The following is a 17794-nucleotide window of genomic DNA, read 5'->3' as shown; positions in this document are numbered from 1 at the left end:
GAGGCTGCCCCTGCAATAGCATACCCATATCAGAATCATGAGGATGAGAATAGTGTTTGATAAGTAAGGTGTGAGCATGAACAACCCAGAGAAAAGTGCTGCTCCTCATAAAACAGTCACTGCCTACCTTCTGCATGGGGCCATAGAGGAAAGAATATGTGATTATGTAACTCAAGATGATATCAGAAGAAGGGACGTAAAAATAAGTTAATCCAGGCAATTTTCATTCTGGGGTTCCTTAAGTTTGAACTGCTCTATGCCTGCTTAACAGCCCAAATATTGTCCTTCTAATGTCATTTTGTTTGGAAAGAAAGGCTATTCTGTCCTAGCTTTTCATGTGCATGTATACTTGTAATGATTTATATATGATGTTCTGTTTATTTTAATCATGCCCTGGCTCATTTGGGTTTTCACAAACAGTTTGAATAAGCACAGAGTTTGTGTTAGGTCAGCTAAGCAGTATTGAGCTGAATAGCCTTTATTTTGAGCACAGTGACCTCTAAGCTTTGAAAGACTTACAGCTTAGCTGAATTTGAGTGGATTTTCACTGGTCAAAAGGAATAAATAAATAAGTAAAAGCATGCCTGGAAAAGGCTGATGCCTACTGAAGTGCAAGTCTGTGTCCTTTGCAAACCCAAGAGCATCTTCACAAAGAAATGGTGGCGTGAAAGGTCTGAGCTGGAGCTCACGGCAGGAGCTGAGGCGGCAGGAGGGAAGTGGCTTGTGCGGTGGCAGAGGAGCCTCGTCAAAGGTCAGCGTGGCAGCAAGCTGGGAGGCCAAAGGAAGCAGGCTGCAGAATGTGCTTCAAGTGTGCGGTGCATGGATATCTGGAGTTTATTGTTCACTTATGATTTGGGGGTAAGAAATAAAAATTAAAAGTGAGGGATTGTTTTTGCTGGAAAGGGACACTGCCAAGAACAGAGGTTATTGAGAGCTTCTTGTTTTGCTTTAAATATGTGAATACTCACAGTAGTCCTGTTTCTGTATTACTTGAATAGGGAAAGAAAGAGTTGGAAGTATGTAGACAGAGGGTGCCAGTACTGGATTATTCATCTGACATGGGATCAAAGAACTTATGTTCAGAACAGTTTCCAAGAAGTTATGGCTTCTGTGTTTGTTTTGAGAGCAATTGCTCTAAACTCTAAATTACGTTCTATTTCCTCTTCTTTTATTTTTTTCCCCTTTCTAGGGCAATACCAAGGCAGATAGAGGCAGTTAATGGAGTTATTTCCTGAGTCATCTTACTGAAGTCTCAATTAAGGAGTAGTTGGCATTCGATAGCAAAGTACTCAATGCACTTTCTAGCAATCCAGAGAGCTGCAAAACTCTCACTTGTCCCTTACATCATATCAAAGTATCAATAATATCAATATCATATCAATATCGTATCAAATATCAAGGTCATAGCTCCAGTCTTCTGCATGGAAACACTTTATACAGCAGTTGTGCCAATTTGCTAATTATTTATAATACAGCTGTGCTAAAGCACAGGTGACTGAAAAGAAACCGAGGTTTGGGAAAGAAAAACACATTGACAGTACTAACACATAGCAGCAGAAATTCATATTCTCTGTTATAGACAACAATAAAGAATAATCATTCTACGTTTTACTGGTTTATACTCATCTAATCAGCCCTGCATAAGCAAGCCTGAGACCTCCTGCCTGTTAACCAAACCAAATCTGCTGGTTTTAATGGTAGCAGAGGGCAAGACAGAAGCTGTGGTTAGCTGGTGTGCAGAGAGCAGTAAAGTGTGCGAATGAGTAACCATAAATCTATGAGGCTGTATGGTTCAGCACAGAGGGCCTGGAGCAAAGCTTCAGCATGGAACTCAGCAAGCAGCCCAGCTGCATCTGTGTGGGAGCTGCCCTCGAAACTCTTGGCTTCCTAAGGAAACACCTCAGTTCTGCAGCTTTCAGGACCATCCCATATGTCATTATCCTGGTAGAGCCCGGGGCAGGGGAGAACTTTGTCAGCTCAACACAAATTGAAAGTTTGAGCATTTGGTGCTCGTTCCCATCTGCCCAGTGCTGGCAGCAATAGGGACATTGTGTTCTCTGGGCTTTGTGTTCTCTGGGCTTTTGAAGAGAATCCAGACCCCTCTCTAATTATTATTATTCCTGTTAAATTGAAACTTAGGGTCATTACAGCAATTAGACGTGATTTATGGGTACTGCAGCACTTTATGTTATCTATAGCAGTATGTACTTACAGGCATATTTTCAAGGCTGGCAGACATAAAATTTGACAAACCAGCTGTGTCTCAGTTTGCAGGCAAAGAAGTAAGTTATTTTGTCTTTACCACTGCTTATTTGGTCTATTTGCTATGATCAGGTATAGAATCTTACAAGAACTGGGGTGTTTTGAAGACATCAAAATTCTTGTAAGAAAAAATAAATATTGGGAAGCTCTTTTATATTTATATATAAATATATAAATATATAAATATATAAATATATAAATATATATGGCTGTTTCAGCAGAGGAGTTTGCCTATTACTTGCACTGTTACAAGGATCTTTCTTTTTCTGGGGATGATTTGCAAAAATTGCAGTAATCCTGAATCCATTTCTGTCATCAAATGCAAGCAGAATTCCATTGCTATTGAATTCTGTAGACATTTCATATCACTCTAACAATACGTTGTGTTTTGGGGCTATTTGCAGGAACCATTCTTTGGAATAAAGGTGTATGAGGCACAGGTTGCCAAAATAACTGAAATGTTGTACTTCTTATACACTCTCAAGTTCTCTGCCATCATGGTTGGAGATTTGAGTTTCCAGCATTTTGTTTTTTTGTTTGTTTGTTTTTGCTACCTGAATTTACTATGAAATGTTCCTTTTTCAGGTCACAAATGAAAAAGTTGCAGAACTTTTTTGGAATCCATTTAGACTAGCCTCAAAGATGTAGATCCAGGATTAGGAGATACACATGCCATAAACTATGTAGCCTTTCTGTTGTTAATTAACAACAGATACACTGGCTTTTGGATTAACAGGGTATGTGAAAAGAGACGGGGTAAATGTAATGCAACTCTTGACGAGAGGAAAAGCCTAGTAGAAAATGAAAAATATCTGGGTATGGAAGAATATCAGTAGGAAGAAAGAGTGTCCCAGGAATTGAGGAGAATTCTTTAAGCATAAGGAGGTTAGGTAGGTTACAAAACCTGAACATGAGGGAAGAGTCTGAAGCAAAAAGTCCCTAAGAGGATTCAGAATACATCCCACCCACACTGTTTTGAGTACTTTGAAGGCAGAGAGAGGTTTTCAGCATGGTTAACAGACAGTCCTGAGTTGACTGGAATGATTGGGTTGAGCCTGCAGGGTATGAAATTAGCTAAAGTTCTTTATCTGAAGAACTTTGACTGATTTAGAGATGCATGAATAAACTCTTTGAATTAGAAGAGGAAAATAGAAAGACTGTCCCAATCCTTTGACAAGAGGAGGAAATTGCTTTTTTCTGAGGCAAATGGGAGCTGCACTCGTTTGGAGACCGTCTCTTTCCTATTCTGAGATTGAGCAGTTCCTCTGATTTTACGGCTTGAATTCTCTTGAAGGGATTCCTATTTCTCATTCTTAAAATCTCATTGGTGGCTTTTCTTTTCCTTAATAATAATTATACCCTTTTCTTTAGACACTGCCCATTTTCTTTCAGTTGCTAGTCTAGCTTAGCTAGGGCCTCTTCAGAAGTAGCACAGTGCTAATGCCTGCAGCAAGGGAAAAGACAGGGTTTTTTAAATAGTTTTTTGTTTGTTTTGTTTGTTTTGTTTGAAGGATTTTTTCTTTTGATTTTGCTTTTTTTGTCCTGTTCTTGCTGCTGAAATTGCAGCTGAGCCAGGTAAAGGTAGAGCGACTATTGCTTCCTCATAACCTGCCTGAAACACATGGATACTCCACAAACAAGGAAGCTTTGGGAGCATGTGTATTTTTGATGAGCTTAAGCCAGGCCTCTGAGGCTGCCACTGACCCTTTGAACAAGATTGCTATTTAGTTCTTCAATACTTGTTTTGTTATTAAAAGAACCACCACTCTCACTCCCTGAGCATTGCTTGCAGTGTGTAATGCCAGCTTAATCTGTTCCAGAATTTTGGGGTAAATTCTCACACGTCATTAAACTTATTAATATTTTCTGTATTCCAGCTCTCAGGAGAGAATTAGAAACACTGACAATGATTTTTAGTTTTTCAGACATCATTATCAGAGCTTGCTAGCTGGCATTGACTCCTGTGCTCCGAAATGAAGAAAGATTTCTTTGCTAAATGAAGCCTGAAGAAAGCCAGGGTGCAAACCTTGTATGATATTAGTAGAACAGAATGTCAAGGCCAGTACTGTGCTACAGTAAATGTGGTTTACTGATGACATTTACAAACATTAAAGTATGAGAAATAGAATAAAACTTTTAAGAATGGGTGCTAATGGCCATCTCAACTGTAGGGCATCTTGAATGTTGGTCCTGTGCCCTTTATACTATACAGAGGTTATCCTCCTGCCTGCCTTGCTGCTATTTTCTCTCTTGAAACCATTGACCCACAATCCCAATCTCATTTTTTTATTAGATCGTTGACAAAAATGTAAGTAGTATTCCTTTTTTTTCCCCTTTTTTTTCAAAATGGGAATTAGGAATATGCCGAGGAAAGGCAATAACATAAAAAGGCCTCCTTCCACCCCAAAATGTAGTATTTAAATAACTATCAGTCAGCTGTACATGAGAAAGGGAAATGTAAATAATCATCTAACTGGTCTCAAATATGAGTGTATCAAAATGTCTCCACCTAGGAAAGTAAAAACATTATCCTGGTAGAGAAAGGCAGATTTTAGGATGTGTTTGGCCTGCTATGTCACATAAGCAAAGGAAAACAGTTCCCCAAGTGGGCTTTTTCATCTCTTTGCTTCTATGACCTTCAGGATTGCCAACCTGGGGATAGATGAGAAAAGGTGTTAGCAGAGGGAGATATGAAGGAAGAACAGAATGTGGAGAAACATTTTGTCACTTCTATCAGATCTTTCTCTTGCACAGCAAAAACAACTAGCCTTTGAGAATTTTGCTGGAGCCGGTGCAAAAAGCAGATGATCTCAGGAGGTTGACCACCTATCACTAGATCAGTTCCAGAAAAATAGAGAAAGGATCTTTCCTTTCTTGTAGGCTTATGTCCTGACGAACAGATGATTGTGAGTGTCACTAAGACAGATGGTGATATGTAGGACTGTGAGAAGCTAGGGCAACTTATAGTGCCTCAGACTTATTATAGAGATTGTGTTTTAATAGCCATGAAGAATGGTCTTTCTGGGTAAATGTTCATTTCAAGACAATAGTCCTTAAAAATACAACAAGCAAACCACAGAGAAGATGCACAGATTCATTGTGTGGTTCAAGGTACTGCCTGACAGTAATGAATAGTCTGCAGGATAATGAAGAAAGGCAGATGTGTAAGAGCATAGAGTCCCTAAGTGCTTTTAAGCTGCTCTGTTGTGAGCTGAGAAGTGCTGCAGAAGGCCTTACAGAATGGTCTGTGTGGAGAGTGTCACTGATAGAGCCATGGGTGTTAGAAACATGACTCGTGCCATCTGTTAGAAGCTCTGCTTGCTCTTTCTTTGGGTAGCTTACCTAGGTTATCATTCGTACAACTGACCATGGGTTTTACATGCCCAGTAGGAAATGTATTGGATCTTCACTTTTACTTTTTAGCTCTCTAGTTTTCCAAATGAATATCAAATATTCAAAGCTCTTGATAGTTAATATATGGTGTCTCTGACATTAGACACCTGGAATCTTGCCCCATTCCTGACAAACATGCTTTAATATTTCAGCTCCTGCTACGTAATACAGAAAACAGTGATACTAATGCCTAGCAGTGATTCAGATGGAGCTGTACCTACTGCAGTTTCCTCAGTCATCACTTTTTCTGTAAATACTCTCTTGTGGCTGAGAAGCAAGAGCCCAAATCTGGAAGCAGGAGCCGGAGCTACTGTCATCCCCATTCTCTGTCTTATACTGCACCTTCCCCGTGACAGTTCCCACGTACCTTCCCCTTAGGCACTGAGTGTTGGCGGTGACATACTGGTGGCCTTAACTCTTCTAGACACTGAGGGCAACTTCCCATGGTTGTTATATGAAAGTGGAGTCAAAAGGCTCCTCGGGGAGCAATCGGTGACTGTCCTGTAAGCTCAGGGATGCAGTGCATAGGACTGATGTTTGAGCTGCCGGCAGCCGGGGAAGGTGGTGCAGCAGGAGCAGCATTGATTTTGAGCAGCATCAAAAAAAGAGCACAGCGAGGGCAGGGAAAAAAGCAAGAGGAAAGTGTAGGGAATGTGGAAGTCACCGAGCGATTCAAACTGATTTCTCTGAACTGGTTTGCTGCTCCTTACTGCAAATATTCCAACCTTTCCCTCTGAAATGAGGGAGGGTCAAAGAGTATTTGCCACATCCATCTCAAATCTCATAGGTGTAGTGGTCAGAGTAGTCATTTTGGGGTGTACTGAGAGGAACTAAATGGGAAAAAAAAAAAAAAAGAATTAGCTACATTTACTATGAGAGAAGTTTTGTACTTGCTATCTATGGGCTGCAGATATTTTATTAGATGGGAGCCAGCAAAGATGTGAGAAACAAAAGGCGACACTTCTTTTGGATCAGGATTTTTTCTGTGAAAATTTAGCTTCTAGTATAACATGAGTGAGATACAATTAGGTCTGCTAAAGCGCTGCTACAAATGTATTAAAACGCAGCACTGGGAGAACTGAAGGATTTGAATCAATACCTTTATTGACTAATCTGAGCCAGCACAGACTTAGTGTGTTTTTTTCACTCTGTTCAGTCAGAATCACAGTAGCAGCAGAGAGGGCTACATGGGCTTGCTTTATACAGTTTTAAAGTGAACAAATTGTTGGTTTGTGGACATGCAGTAGGGAAGAAGCTCAGCGGCATGAAAATTACCGTGAGGCAGTAAAGTATCTACTCACTTGTCACTCACACTATTGCTAAAAGATACATCAGCATCCCTGAAAAACCCATAGTAGTCTTTGTGGAGCAGTGTGTTTCAGCTGGCTTTTTAAGCTCCAACTCAGGCTCAGCATCTCTCCTTCTGGCTTGTCTCTTCAAAACATTCAAAAATTATGTGTATCTTGCCTTGCCATGACTTGAGAAAAAGTATCAAAGCACCCCAAGCCTTCCAGCTAGTGAAGAGATGGTGGAAGGCACAGACAGGAACAGCAGGGCTCAATATTGCTGCAGGAACATGCTCACAGTTTATTGGCACTTTTTAGCTTGCAGTGCAAGGCTGAGGCAGGGAGTAGCATCATAATAAAACCAGGTTTTCTACAGATTTAATGACATTGTTGCTTGGCAGCTATGGCTGAAGTTTTTTCCCATTTTAGGGCACATATAAGGACCAGGTCCCGTGTAGATTCTCTGCTGTGTAATACAAGCAATCTCACTTTTGGCCTTCCCGCATGGGAATCCTAAAGAGGTTCTTTGTCCTGCAGCAGTCACCAGTTGTTGAACTGGGCTCAATATTTAAGTGATAAGGAGAGGCATCGATAAGCAGGTAAATACATTTAGAAGTACATAAACAGACATATGTAGTGTGATCACGTGTGCTCATTTCTATTGGAAACTAAATCAACTAGACTAAAAAATATTTTTCAGTTTGGCAATCTATAAGTGATTGCTTTGCAGGAGTGGAGGTGCCACAGCTTATTTTATCCATAACCTTTTGTATATCATATCATATTTATATGTATTTATGTGTATTATATAGACATATCGTTTTTATACATAATAATGTGTTCAGAATAAATATCCTTGCTGCCAGTGATCAGGGCTGTCAAGTAGGAAAGGCATCCTGCATCTAACTGAAGAAAGGTATTAGCATGCAGAAAGTAGTGCTCTTTCCTCTGGGAGGCTTTAATCAAGCCTTGTGTACTGATTGAGATGCAGTGCTCAAAAGTGAGAAAACTGATGAACAAAATCAAAAATCTAGAGTGTTTTTCACGCAAAGGTTCGTCAGTATATCTTATGTAATTACATAGCTAATAAATCACCCCAGTGTGTAAGTGCCTCAGTCACGGTGTAAGTATCTTAATGACTGAAAACATCTTCTCACATGAATAATTTATCCCTATATGATTCATTTTTCATACCCGTGCTTTCCTTCAACATGATAAACCTATCCTTCTCTGTCAGGGAACGTGTGCTCGAGTATTGCTCTCCGCTTCCCCTTTCATATGTTTATTTTCCACAGTTAGACACACTCCATTTCTTCTCTTCTACTTCCTCTAATGCAGTTATCTTCCTTATTCATCCTGTCTGCCTTGGTTTGCCTTCCCAGTGCGTTTTAACAGGCACCTGGGAAATAATGCCAGGACATAAGCTGATAGTGCACTTCTCCAGTAGCTTTGTATGCTTTGGAGCAGCAGCTTGAGATATTGACTCATTCACAACAGATTATATTTGCATTTGGTTTCCCTTCCTTTTCTCAAAGCATTAAGGAAGGAACCTGTGATGGGCCAATAAAAAGTTAAACTTTATCATTTTCAGAATCCGGGCCGGTTCAAACCTTTGTTACAATGCTTGTGGCTAACGTTGTTTGAGTCTTCTGCTTATGCAGTTGTAAATGTGAACCTGTTTGTAGCTCCAGGAACTGCCAAAATATTCAGGGCAAAAATAATTACTTTCTCAGCACAGGAGTGGGAATGAAGCAATTCCTTAAAACTGCTCTGCAGCACAGGCTTATTTGGCTGTATGCAAGCAACTATGTTCAGCTTGCCTAACTTAGACATTTAATCAGGGCCTCTAAGAGAAGAGTTGGATGTCAAAGCCACCTCCTGTAGTTGCCAGAGAAAGGCAGGTCAGTTGCTAGAGAAAGACATGGCCAAAGACAGGTCACCCAGCTCTAAATCCATTTACAACATGATGATCTAGGCAGAAGCAGGCTTCTAGGCTTCCCTTTTAGGATTGCAGCTGAAGGCTTGGCTCAGGTTTGCAGAGCCGTAATTTCCGTAATGTCTGTGGAAGTTCAGCCTTCAAAAATTCAGTCCTGGCTGGCCACACAACCAAAACACTCAAAACTAATACGCACTTTCATAAAAATCGGGTCTCGCTCTCAGACTCTGAAGTTTCTAACTCAAAAAAGACAATAAGATTATTTCAAGTTGGATGAAAAGAAGAATTCTATAATAGAAAATGGATGTTTTATTGTCATTTTATGTTATTCCATCCAGTATGTTTTTCAGTTCTTTCCTATCTTCAGTTTGCCTACTCTTACTCTCCACGTAGGAAGAGAAGTGTCCATCAGTTAATAAAGTTCTCATTACATTTATGATATCATCATATAACTTGTCAGTTTTTAATATTAATATGCTCTTTCACCATATTTCTCTTATGTAAGAGAATTTCGTTTTCTGACTAATTTTATTCCTATGTGCTTTGAAGCCCAGCTGCTATTCTCTTACTACTTCTGTCTCTGAGACTTCCAAGATAGATACCTCACGGTTGAATGTTTTATTCACAACCTCATAGCAGGCCCCAGTCTGTTGAGAACAGATATGTCTACTCTTCACTAGCAGGACACTTGGTGACTTGTCTCCAGCATATGGTTAGTTTTGTTTCTTTTTTTTTCTTTTTTCTTTTTTTTTTTTTTTTTTTGCATTCTTTTACATTTTAGGTGACTTTCAGGTGAAGTCATTTGTTCATGGAGTTGTTTCCCCAACATAGTCTGGTTCTCTGTTGTGATTTTTCTGTCATCCTGACACACAGAGAAGCTCCCAGGCATCCTAGATTCATGAACCTCCTCTTGCTTTTATGTGCTTCATCTTTAAGAGTTAATTCTGGAGTCCTAACCTGATGCCATCCTGGAATTTCCTTATGCAGCATATGGTCTGCCTGGAGAAAGAAAAATAGGAAAACAGGAAAATTGTATAAATGCTACATTGGTATAATACTGATTTTTTGTTGTCCAATTTCAACAGATTCAGTAGCCACAGCATCTGGACCACTGCTGGTTGAAGTTGCCAAAACTCCTGGGGCTGCTCTTGGCGTTGCACTAACTACCTCGATGTGCTGCAACAAGCAGGTCATTGTCATAGACAAAATCAAATCTGCCAGCATTGCAGACAGGTGAGTGCAACAGAAGGCTGACACCTCAGCTCCACACATCCATTTAATTCCTATTTTTGTTTGGTTCAGTTTTAAAGAAACTCTTCCCTTTACTTTTTTTAGATTAATTTGAACCAGGTGCTCTCAAGGTTGCTAGGTCTTAAAATTAGCACTTTGTCGGATCATTGTTCCATACTGCAGAGCTTAAGGATTCTGAGGCACCATTTACTTGCACTCGTTCATATACTATTTAATTATCTATGGCAGCCTCAATGTAATATGTGTCTGTCTGTTTGCAGTGTGCAGCTCAGAAGTTTAGAGGTCTGCTCTGACTATTAAATGTAATGCTTCAGTAGAGATTAGTATTAAAAAAAAAAAAAGACGAAAAATCCCACCCCACTGGAATTCTTAAAGTAAGCCCACAATATGGAACAGCTGTCAAGGGAAGTCAATTTTGAGGCTTTTCAACCTTGAAGTGTTCTTTAAGGATACATCGTTCATTTTTGTGGCATAGAGAAATGGAACTCCTTGTACTAGGATTTTTTATTAATATTTTAGAATACAACTGAGGTATTAGGAAGACTGGCATCCATATTTTGAAGTGATTTTGCAGTACTTGAGTAGGAAAATCCCCTTTTTGACTTCATTTAAACTTCTTTCTGCTATATTAAGATCAGATTATATTTAAAATTGAGGAAAAGAAAAAGTTAGATATTTTTCCCCGATGGTCTAAACCTCCATACCAGAACTATGGGATCTTTTCAGGGATGCGTGTGTGTGAGTGTATGTGTATATACATATAAACTATATATCTATACACACATGTCCAAAAATTTTCCTTAAATATTATGTTTCAGCAGCAAATTTCTCCTACATGTGCCCAGTCACCCTACCTCATAGCTCCTCTTTGGCAACGGTGCTTTTGGTAGCACCCACTTGTAGCAGTGAGTCTACAGCTCCTCTGTGGGCTTTTCCCTACAGTAGAACCTTTGAGAGTCACGACCATTGATCCAGGGGTGTTCTCCAGTTCAATGGTGCAGGATGCTTTAATTTTCTCCCTCTGTTTTTTCCCGTTTCGCAGGGGGTAACCAATTAAAGGAGCTGTCCACTTGACTGGTACGTCGGGATGCTGACTGCTGTGTTTGCATTTCTCAACTCATCCAGTAGCCAGTCTCTTGAGTGCAGCGAGATTTAGCAGATAGCCCCCTCCCCACCCCACTCCTCAAGTCACCATGCCAGCCCTGGTTTCATTATTTGTTTGAATACTGCATAATTTCATCGTCATTTTACAGCTTTTGTACTAATAAATGTTCAAACTATAAGTAACTCAAAAAATGATGAACTGGGTGCTTGTGTGAGGGATATGTGACTCAGTTTTGTAGGTCTCCAGAAGCTCTTCTCATTTTATTCTGCTGCCATTCCTACATATTTTAATAGTCAGCTACCCCATTCCAGTTCTGTGAGTGATGTCTTTGCATACCCTGTATTAACAGAATTGTTTTTAAGGTTGGTACCAATAGATTTAAAGTCTGACCCGTGACAATGCTTACAAACCACAGACTTCTTTCTCGAAAAAAGAGCATGATTGTCATGACCAGTTTGAAGGCAGAAAAACTCCTTGCTCCAAGAGAGCACTCCTGATCATACCAACTTTTTTGCCTGTTCTGTAGATGTGGTGCACTGCACGTAGGAGACCACATTCTGTCCATTGATGGCACCAGCATGGAGTACTGCACTTTGGCAGAAGCAACACAGTTCCTGGCTAATGCAGCAGATAATGTCAAACTTGAGATCCTGCCTCACCACCAGACACGTCTAGCACTGAAAGGGCCAGAACACGGTAAGATCTGTAGCATCAAATTCTGCTTTCTTTTACTCTTTTTATTTTGCTTGCCCCTGCTGAACAACCTGGAAAAGTGCTATTGAGGCCGTTCGGTCTATAAATGTTGTTTCAGCTCCCCAGGTTATGCTTCTGAAATCACTGAGAAGCTCAATGTTCTCTTAGTCTTAACGTACCCTCAGAGATTCCTGCAAATAGAGAGAGAAATGTTTTACTGAGAAGTGGCTCTGCACACTTCTGCATAAAGACACGTGTTTTTTACAGTTGCAATCATTGGGGAAAAGCCAGGTATTTCAGTAAATGACTCTGAATTGCTTCTTAAAATTAAAAGGGAGGAGGAAAGGACACTGCTAACTTCCTCTAAGCATATTTGCTTGATATTCTATTATGATAATGTAATTAATACACCTGTTTTCTCTTAAAATACTTTAGAAAAACGGTATTGTCTCCTGCTAATAGCATTATTATTTATTGCCATCACCTTCTAAAATACTTTTCAGACTGCTGCATGGGTTCGTTGTCTGTACTTGTGAAAAAGGTGCTCAGGGACAATTCCCTGGATCCCTGCCCTTTTGCACTATGCTATTTCTTTACTTTATAACAACATGCTTGAAGAGTGTGGCTTTCCATTTCAAACTGAACATACATAAAATATCTTAGTATTTCAGAAAGATAGCTTCCTGTCTTATTTTCTAAACAATCCTGAAAAAGTCGCTAATTTGAAGTACACAAAAATTTCGTCTAAAATTTCATGTGGTTATGAATGGTGAAGAAATAGCAAGGGTAACTAAATACATACACAACAGGTATCTGTGATGCAGCAGGAATCACTGGTGCCTTTTTATGGGCCTGCAGTACTGTGATTCTGCCTCATTTAGACCATTACAAGGTTTCAGAGGCATAGAAATTTGGTTGTTAATAAATGTTCTTGGACATCTAGCTAAGATTCAGGCTGTCCCTGGATGAGCGACTGGGATTTGCTCTAGTCAGTTTATCAAAGTTGGAGACAATGAACTCTTGGGTGAGAAGACACTTGTTTCTCCTAGTCCATAGTGAATGAAAAGTAAATTTTAAGATACCATATTCTTCAGCTGAGCCTGTTTCACATTTCTACTCAAGCTGTTTCAATGGGAGACAGAGCAGGGAGTCATACAGCAGAACTAGAGTGAGATGGAGATCAAAGTTTGCAATTTATTTCCATACTTTTTAGCTGTGTCAGTATCTGCAAATGGATATTCAGTCTTTGTAAAGGAAAGAAATCACACAATTAGTTTTTGGTTAGTGAAATAACTTCAATAGAGTGTTTCTGTTGGGAAGATGAGTGTCAAGGCCAAAGATTTTTCATGTAGATGGTTGTGTTGCTTCAAGCAGTTTTGCTTCTTAAACAGAATTTAAACCAAGCTGATGCTGTTAATGTGCTAGTCATATTCATCCAGTACAGATACTTTGATAAGCCAATACTCTTGCCATGCTGGCTTTGAGAACCAGCTGCTATTACATAATATTAAGGGGGGGGAGTCTGTGAAAACTAAATAAGAATAAGAAATCTCCTAAATGTAATAAAGCTGTTTTCTTAAACATACCAGAATAACTAAAATGTTTACAACCTTTCCCAGCCCCTCTCCAGATGGTGCTGCTGAAAAAACATGACCAATTCAAGATGCAACATGCTTTATGGAAGCCAGTGTGCTCTTGGAAACAACCTTTCACCAGGTGTCATATGGCCTGGCTGCTAGAGAATTTGAAAAGCTCCGAATGAGACATTAAGCTGTAGCTCTTAAACTCAGTTATTGGTCTTTCTGGAACACATTACGATTTTAAAATGGGCCAGAAAGTCAGTATATAGAATAAGTAGAAATTTAAGCCCTAAAATAAAATGGAGAGCACTACAAGAGATCAGGGTGATTTTTTTTTCTTTTTTTTTCCTTTACATGGTGTTGCTACCATCCATTTCTCTTGCTGCCCCATTAATTTTGTTTGCTGTACACAACTGTGTTGGAATAGCTCAAATTGCCAGTACATTACTACTGTTACACATGAAAGGATTTTCTTTTAGAGAGCTTTTGTTGAATTGGGATTATTCTTCTGCAAGCTGAGCAAACTAAATCTGTGAGAATTCCTACTTTGTAGGACATTCTTATCCTTACCCTCAGTTTGAAAATAAAACATTAAAAAATCAAAGGCTACCAGATAATTTCTTGCTGAAAGCAATCTTTTTAATTAAACAGTGCTCATAGCAACGTGAAAATAATGAAAATCCACCTGGCCTCATTACTTTTATCAGATTTTAATTTCTACACCATAGCTAAAAGTTCAGAAATCTTGCTGTGTGTGTACGTAATCAAAGAGAGCATTTTATATGAAAAGATGCCTTGAGTCTTCAAAGTACATATTTGTCGGATCAGGATCCTACTTCTATTTCTGGGATTTTTTTCTGACTCCGCAGTCTCAAATGATGCCTAAGATTTTCTTAAGCCTTTGAGGTCACTCGTGCTGTTGTCTGGTAAGTGAGGGGTCGAGATCTTCGTGCAAGGTGCCAGTGTTGTCCATTGCCATTCAATGGGGGTGACCCTTGCCTGGTTTTTGAAGTGTTTGAGGAAACAAAAAATGATAATAATTCATTTAAGTCATTTGATGGGAGGGTGAGATGGTGGCACTGGGGGTGGCCAAGACACAGGAGGGGACACAAGCAGGGCCAGGGAGGCAGCAATTGTGGTGAGACGCTGGGCTGCCGAGGAACCCAAGGCCCTTGTGCCTGTGTGTTCCTTGTCTTCCCTCTTCCTTCTTCAGCCTTTGCTTTATTATAGCAGAAGGCTGATCTAGGTAGAGAGGAATTAATACATTCAGGTAAAAACATTGCTTCTGGAACACAGAAAGAAGCAAAACAGCAGCTTTTCTCCTGCACCTACTTGGCAGGAGAGGCAATTCCCCCTTGCTTTTAAGGCATGAACATGAGGCAGGTCTAGCCTAACTCAGCAGATTTCTAGATACTCTTCAAAAGTGATGTGTGGTCACGATGTGTCCACAGCCATCATGAGCAGCGTAGGAAGAATAAACACACAGATCGCATGGACCAAAAGCTGCAAAAAAAAAAAAAAAAAAAAAAAAAAAAAAAAAAAGGCAGTAAACTTCTTTTAGGAAGCTAAAAAAAAGTTTGATAGTGGGGGAGAATCCCTCATGTTTTTAATACTAAAATTAGCTTGTTCTCTGCTTGTATTCTTCTAAGTTCATTAAGGACAAAGCTACACTGAATTTAATGATGACTGGAGTGTATTTAATGAAGGATGACTTCCATCAGTTTCTCTTAATATTTGACAGATCAACTGAAATGCTCACTGTTTACTTGGTAAATACTAGTCTTTGCTTTTGACATATTCCAGACTTCACTTACTTAGGAATAGCAATTAAATATGTTCTCAAATTTTATCCAGAAAATGATCATTTTAAAAAACTTGAAATTGTACATCAAAATAATAAATATGAACTCTAAATTTATGCCTTTTCTTTATTAATCAGGCTTCAAGGTAGAATTTTTCTGCTACTGGCCATGAGAAGTTGTTTATCATGCAGAGTAGTATAATGCCAACAATAGATGCTGGCAAAAATAAAATGTCAGTGCAGTAAATTGAAGTGATGTAATGTAGACATCTCTGTTGTAGGCAGTGTGATATATAGTATCTGATTTAATTCTTTAATAAATGCAGAGGCTTACTAACCTTCAACTAGCAGTCATTTAAAACACATCGCTGTTTTCTAAGAAAGTTTACAGTGTTATCTCTTAAAGCCTGAAGATTAGAAATCAATTCAGAACTAATCTTTTTTTTAAAAAAAAAAAGGTAACAAAGAAGCAATCAGAAGCATTATTTCCAAGAAAAAATTCTTTTCTTGGAATGGTATTTCTACTCCTCAAGTTAGCATACCCTGATGAAAAGACAAGTCTTTTATTATTTTATTTTATTTGATTTTTGATTTGTTTTCAGTTCTGGATATATTTTTTTTAATTTATGCAATCCAGTTCCTTTTCCCTCTTCTCTGCTCCTTTTGTTTTCTGATTTTTGGTCATCCCTTCATGCGGGCAGTGAAGGCTCGAAGAAGCAACAGGCAATTTCCCTGGGGTTTGTGTGCCAACAGCCAGCACAGCCTCCTCACCTCCCATCCTGACCATTGCAAGATATTTGCCTTGAAATTCAAAAAAATGCCTGTCAGAAAAGCCTTTGTAATGTTCCACACTATTTCCTGCTGATGTAGCTTCTCTTCTTCTTCTTTCTTCTCTTCCCTTTCCTCTCCTTTCACTCATGCTTTTCTCATTTCAGGCACTGAAACCTTTTCAGTTTTATGGATGCTACACGTTTTCATAACCATGCCAAGGTTATTTCTGACATCTTATGCCTTTTCCTTTCTATAACAAGACAGCCTTGAAAGAGAAGAAAAGGCTCAAAAATTCTCAATGAACCAGTTCTGCCATTTGCATGGGCCATTAGATTTGAGTAGTGCATATAAAACAATTTTTGAATGCAAAGCACAATTTACAAATCTTTTGTCAGAAATCACCTACTACAAAAAGGCATTTCTAAAATCAGTGTATCTAGACATACTGTTCCACATTGATTCATGGATGTGTATCAAAAATCCAAATTTAACAAATTTCGCCTAAAGTAAGATGTATCTGATGAATGTAATTTTTCTCTCTCCAGTATTTTTGCTGGCTCCCAGCAGGTGTTCTCATGAAATGCTGGCTATGCTTTTATGTAGGGTCACCTGTGTGGTTTAATGTCTTTGTGATCAGGAATGCACAAGCCGTTCCCGTGCGTCTCGCACCCTGTTTGATTCATTCCTGAGTTACAGGCACGTGCCGCACTCTGCCGAGACCACCGAGTGCTGGGTGCCAAGTGTCCGATTTCTTGCAGCAGCTTTGGTGTCTTCATCCTTCTCTCCTACCTCCATGAGTGCATACAGCCTGAGTTCCCTCAACATGGGGACCTTACCTCGCAGCCTCTACTCCACCAGCCCGCGCGGGACAATGATGAGGCGGAGGATGAAAAAGAAGGACTTCAAAAGCTCCTGTAGGTGGTAAAGCAACTGCTCAACATGTGCAATGAATGGGTGAGGAGGGGGAAGGTCTCGCAGAAAGGCACCAGGTACCTTACTGAGTAAATGCTACTCAGAAGAGGGAGCAACTGGAGTTTCTGTTAGATGTGGGGAAGCACCAGCATAAAAATTATTTATGCGATACTAAAATGAGATCAGTAGAGGCTGTATGGCTTGAAGATCTCATCTGAAACCTAAAATGCCCTGCTTTCTTTAGACCAACCTGCAAGGGCTTGCCATAATGATACTGCAGTGATTTTAGTTCCTTTTTCGACTCTTCCCTTTAACATCAGGGAATAAAATTCATAGTCGGTTAGTCATGAACAGATTATTGGTAGGCTCAGCCACCACATAAGAGAAGAAGAGGCTGCCACTGTAAAGTTTTAATATTTATATCTAGACCAGCACCTGCCCATTTTTTTCCCAGGTAGAATGCCAAATCACAGTGAAGACTCAGCAGCCTTGATTCTGGCCACTTTCCAGGGTTCAAAACAGGGGTTTCCTATGTGCTAGTAATTTCCCTATTTCAGTGCGTTCCACTTTGTCCATCATTATTCACTGGGCCGGAGAGCAATGATCAGAGCAAAATCAGAGCCAAACAGTAACCTCCAGCCAAGACCTGTGACTATGGAATCGAGAGGGAAGATTTGAGAGAGGAATCGAGGTTTTGCTTTCTCGTAGAAGTTTTTGTTGCTTGCTTGTTCGTGCTTTTTTTTTTTTTTTTTTTTTTTGTAAAGCAGATATTTTTACATAACTTTTGCCCGTAAGTACATTTTT

The 17794-nt window shown here is 39.5% G+C and overlaps 1 protein-coding gene across 1 annotated transcript in view; it reads left to right on the top strand.

The window, feature by feature from the left end:
* The window catches only part of GRIP1 (glutamate receptor interacting protein 1), a 147026-nt gene that overhangs the window by 91884 nt on the left and 37348 nt on the right, over positions 1-17794 (top strand). The window contains exons 7-9 of the mRNA XM_026052775.1: positions 9963-10110; positions 11760-11929; positions 16837-16992. Of these exons, the coding sequence (XP_025908560.1) occupies positions 9963-10110; positions 11760-11929; positions 16837-16992 (474 nt within the window). The remainder of the gene's footprint in view (positions 1-9962; positions 10111-11759; positions 11930-16836; positions 16993-17794) is intronic.

This window comes from Nothoprocta perdicaria, unplaced genomic scaffold (genome assembly GCF_003342845.1).
Source record: "Nothoprocta perdicaria isolate Ctin4 unplaced genomic scaffold, notPer1 scaffold_91, whole genome shotgun sequence".
Classification (NCBI taxonomy): domain Eukaryota; kingdom Metazoa; phylum Chordata; class Aves; order Tinamiformes; family Tinamidae; genus Nothoprocta; species Nothoprocta perdicaria.
The sequence above is the reverse complement of the archived record's forward strand: the minus strand, read 5'-3'. Positions and strand labels throughout refer to the sequence as shown.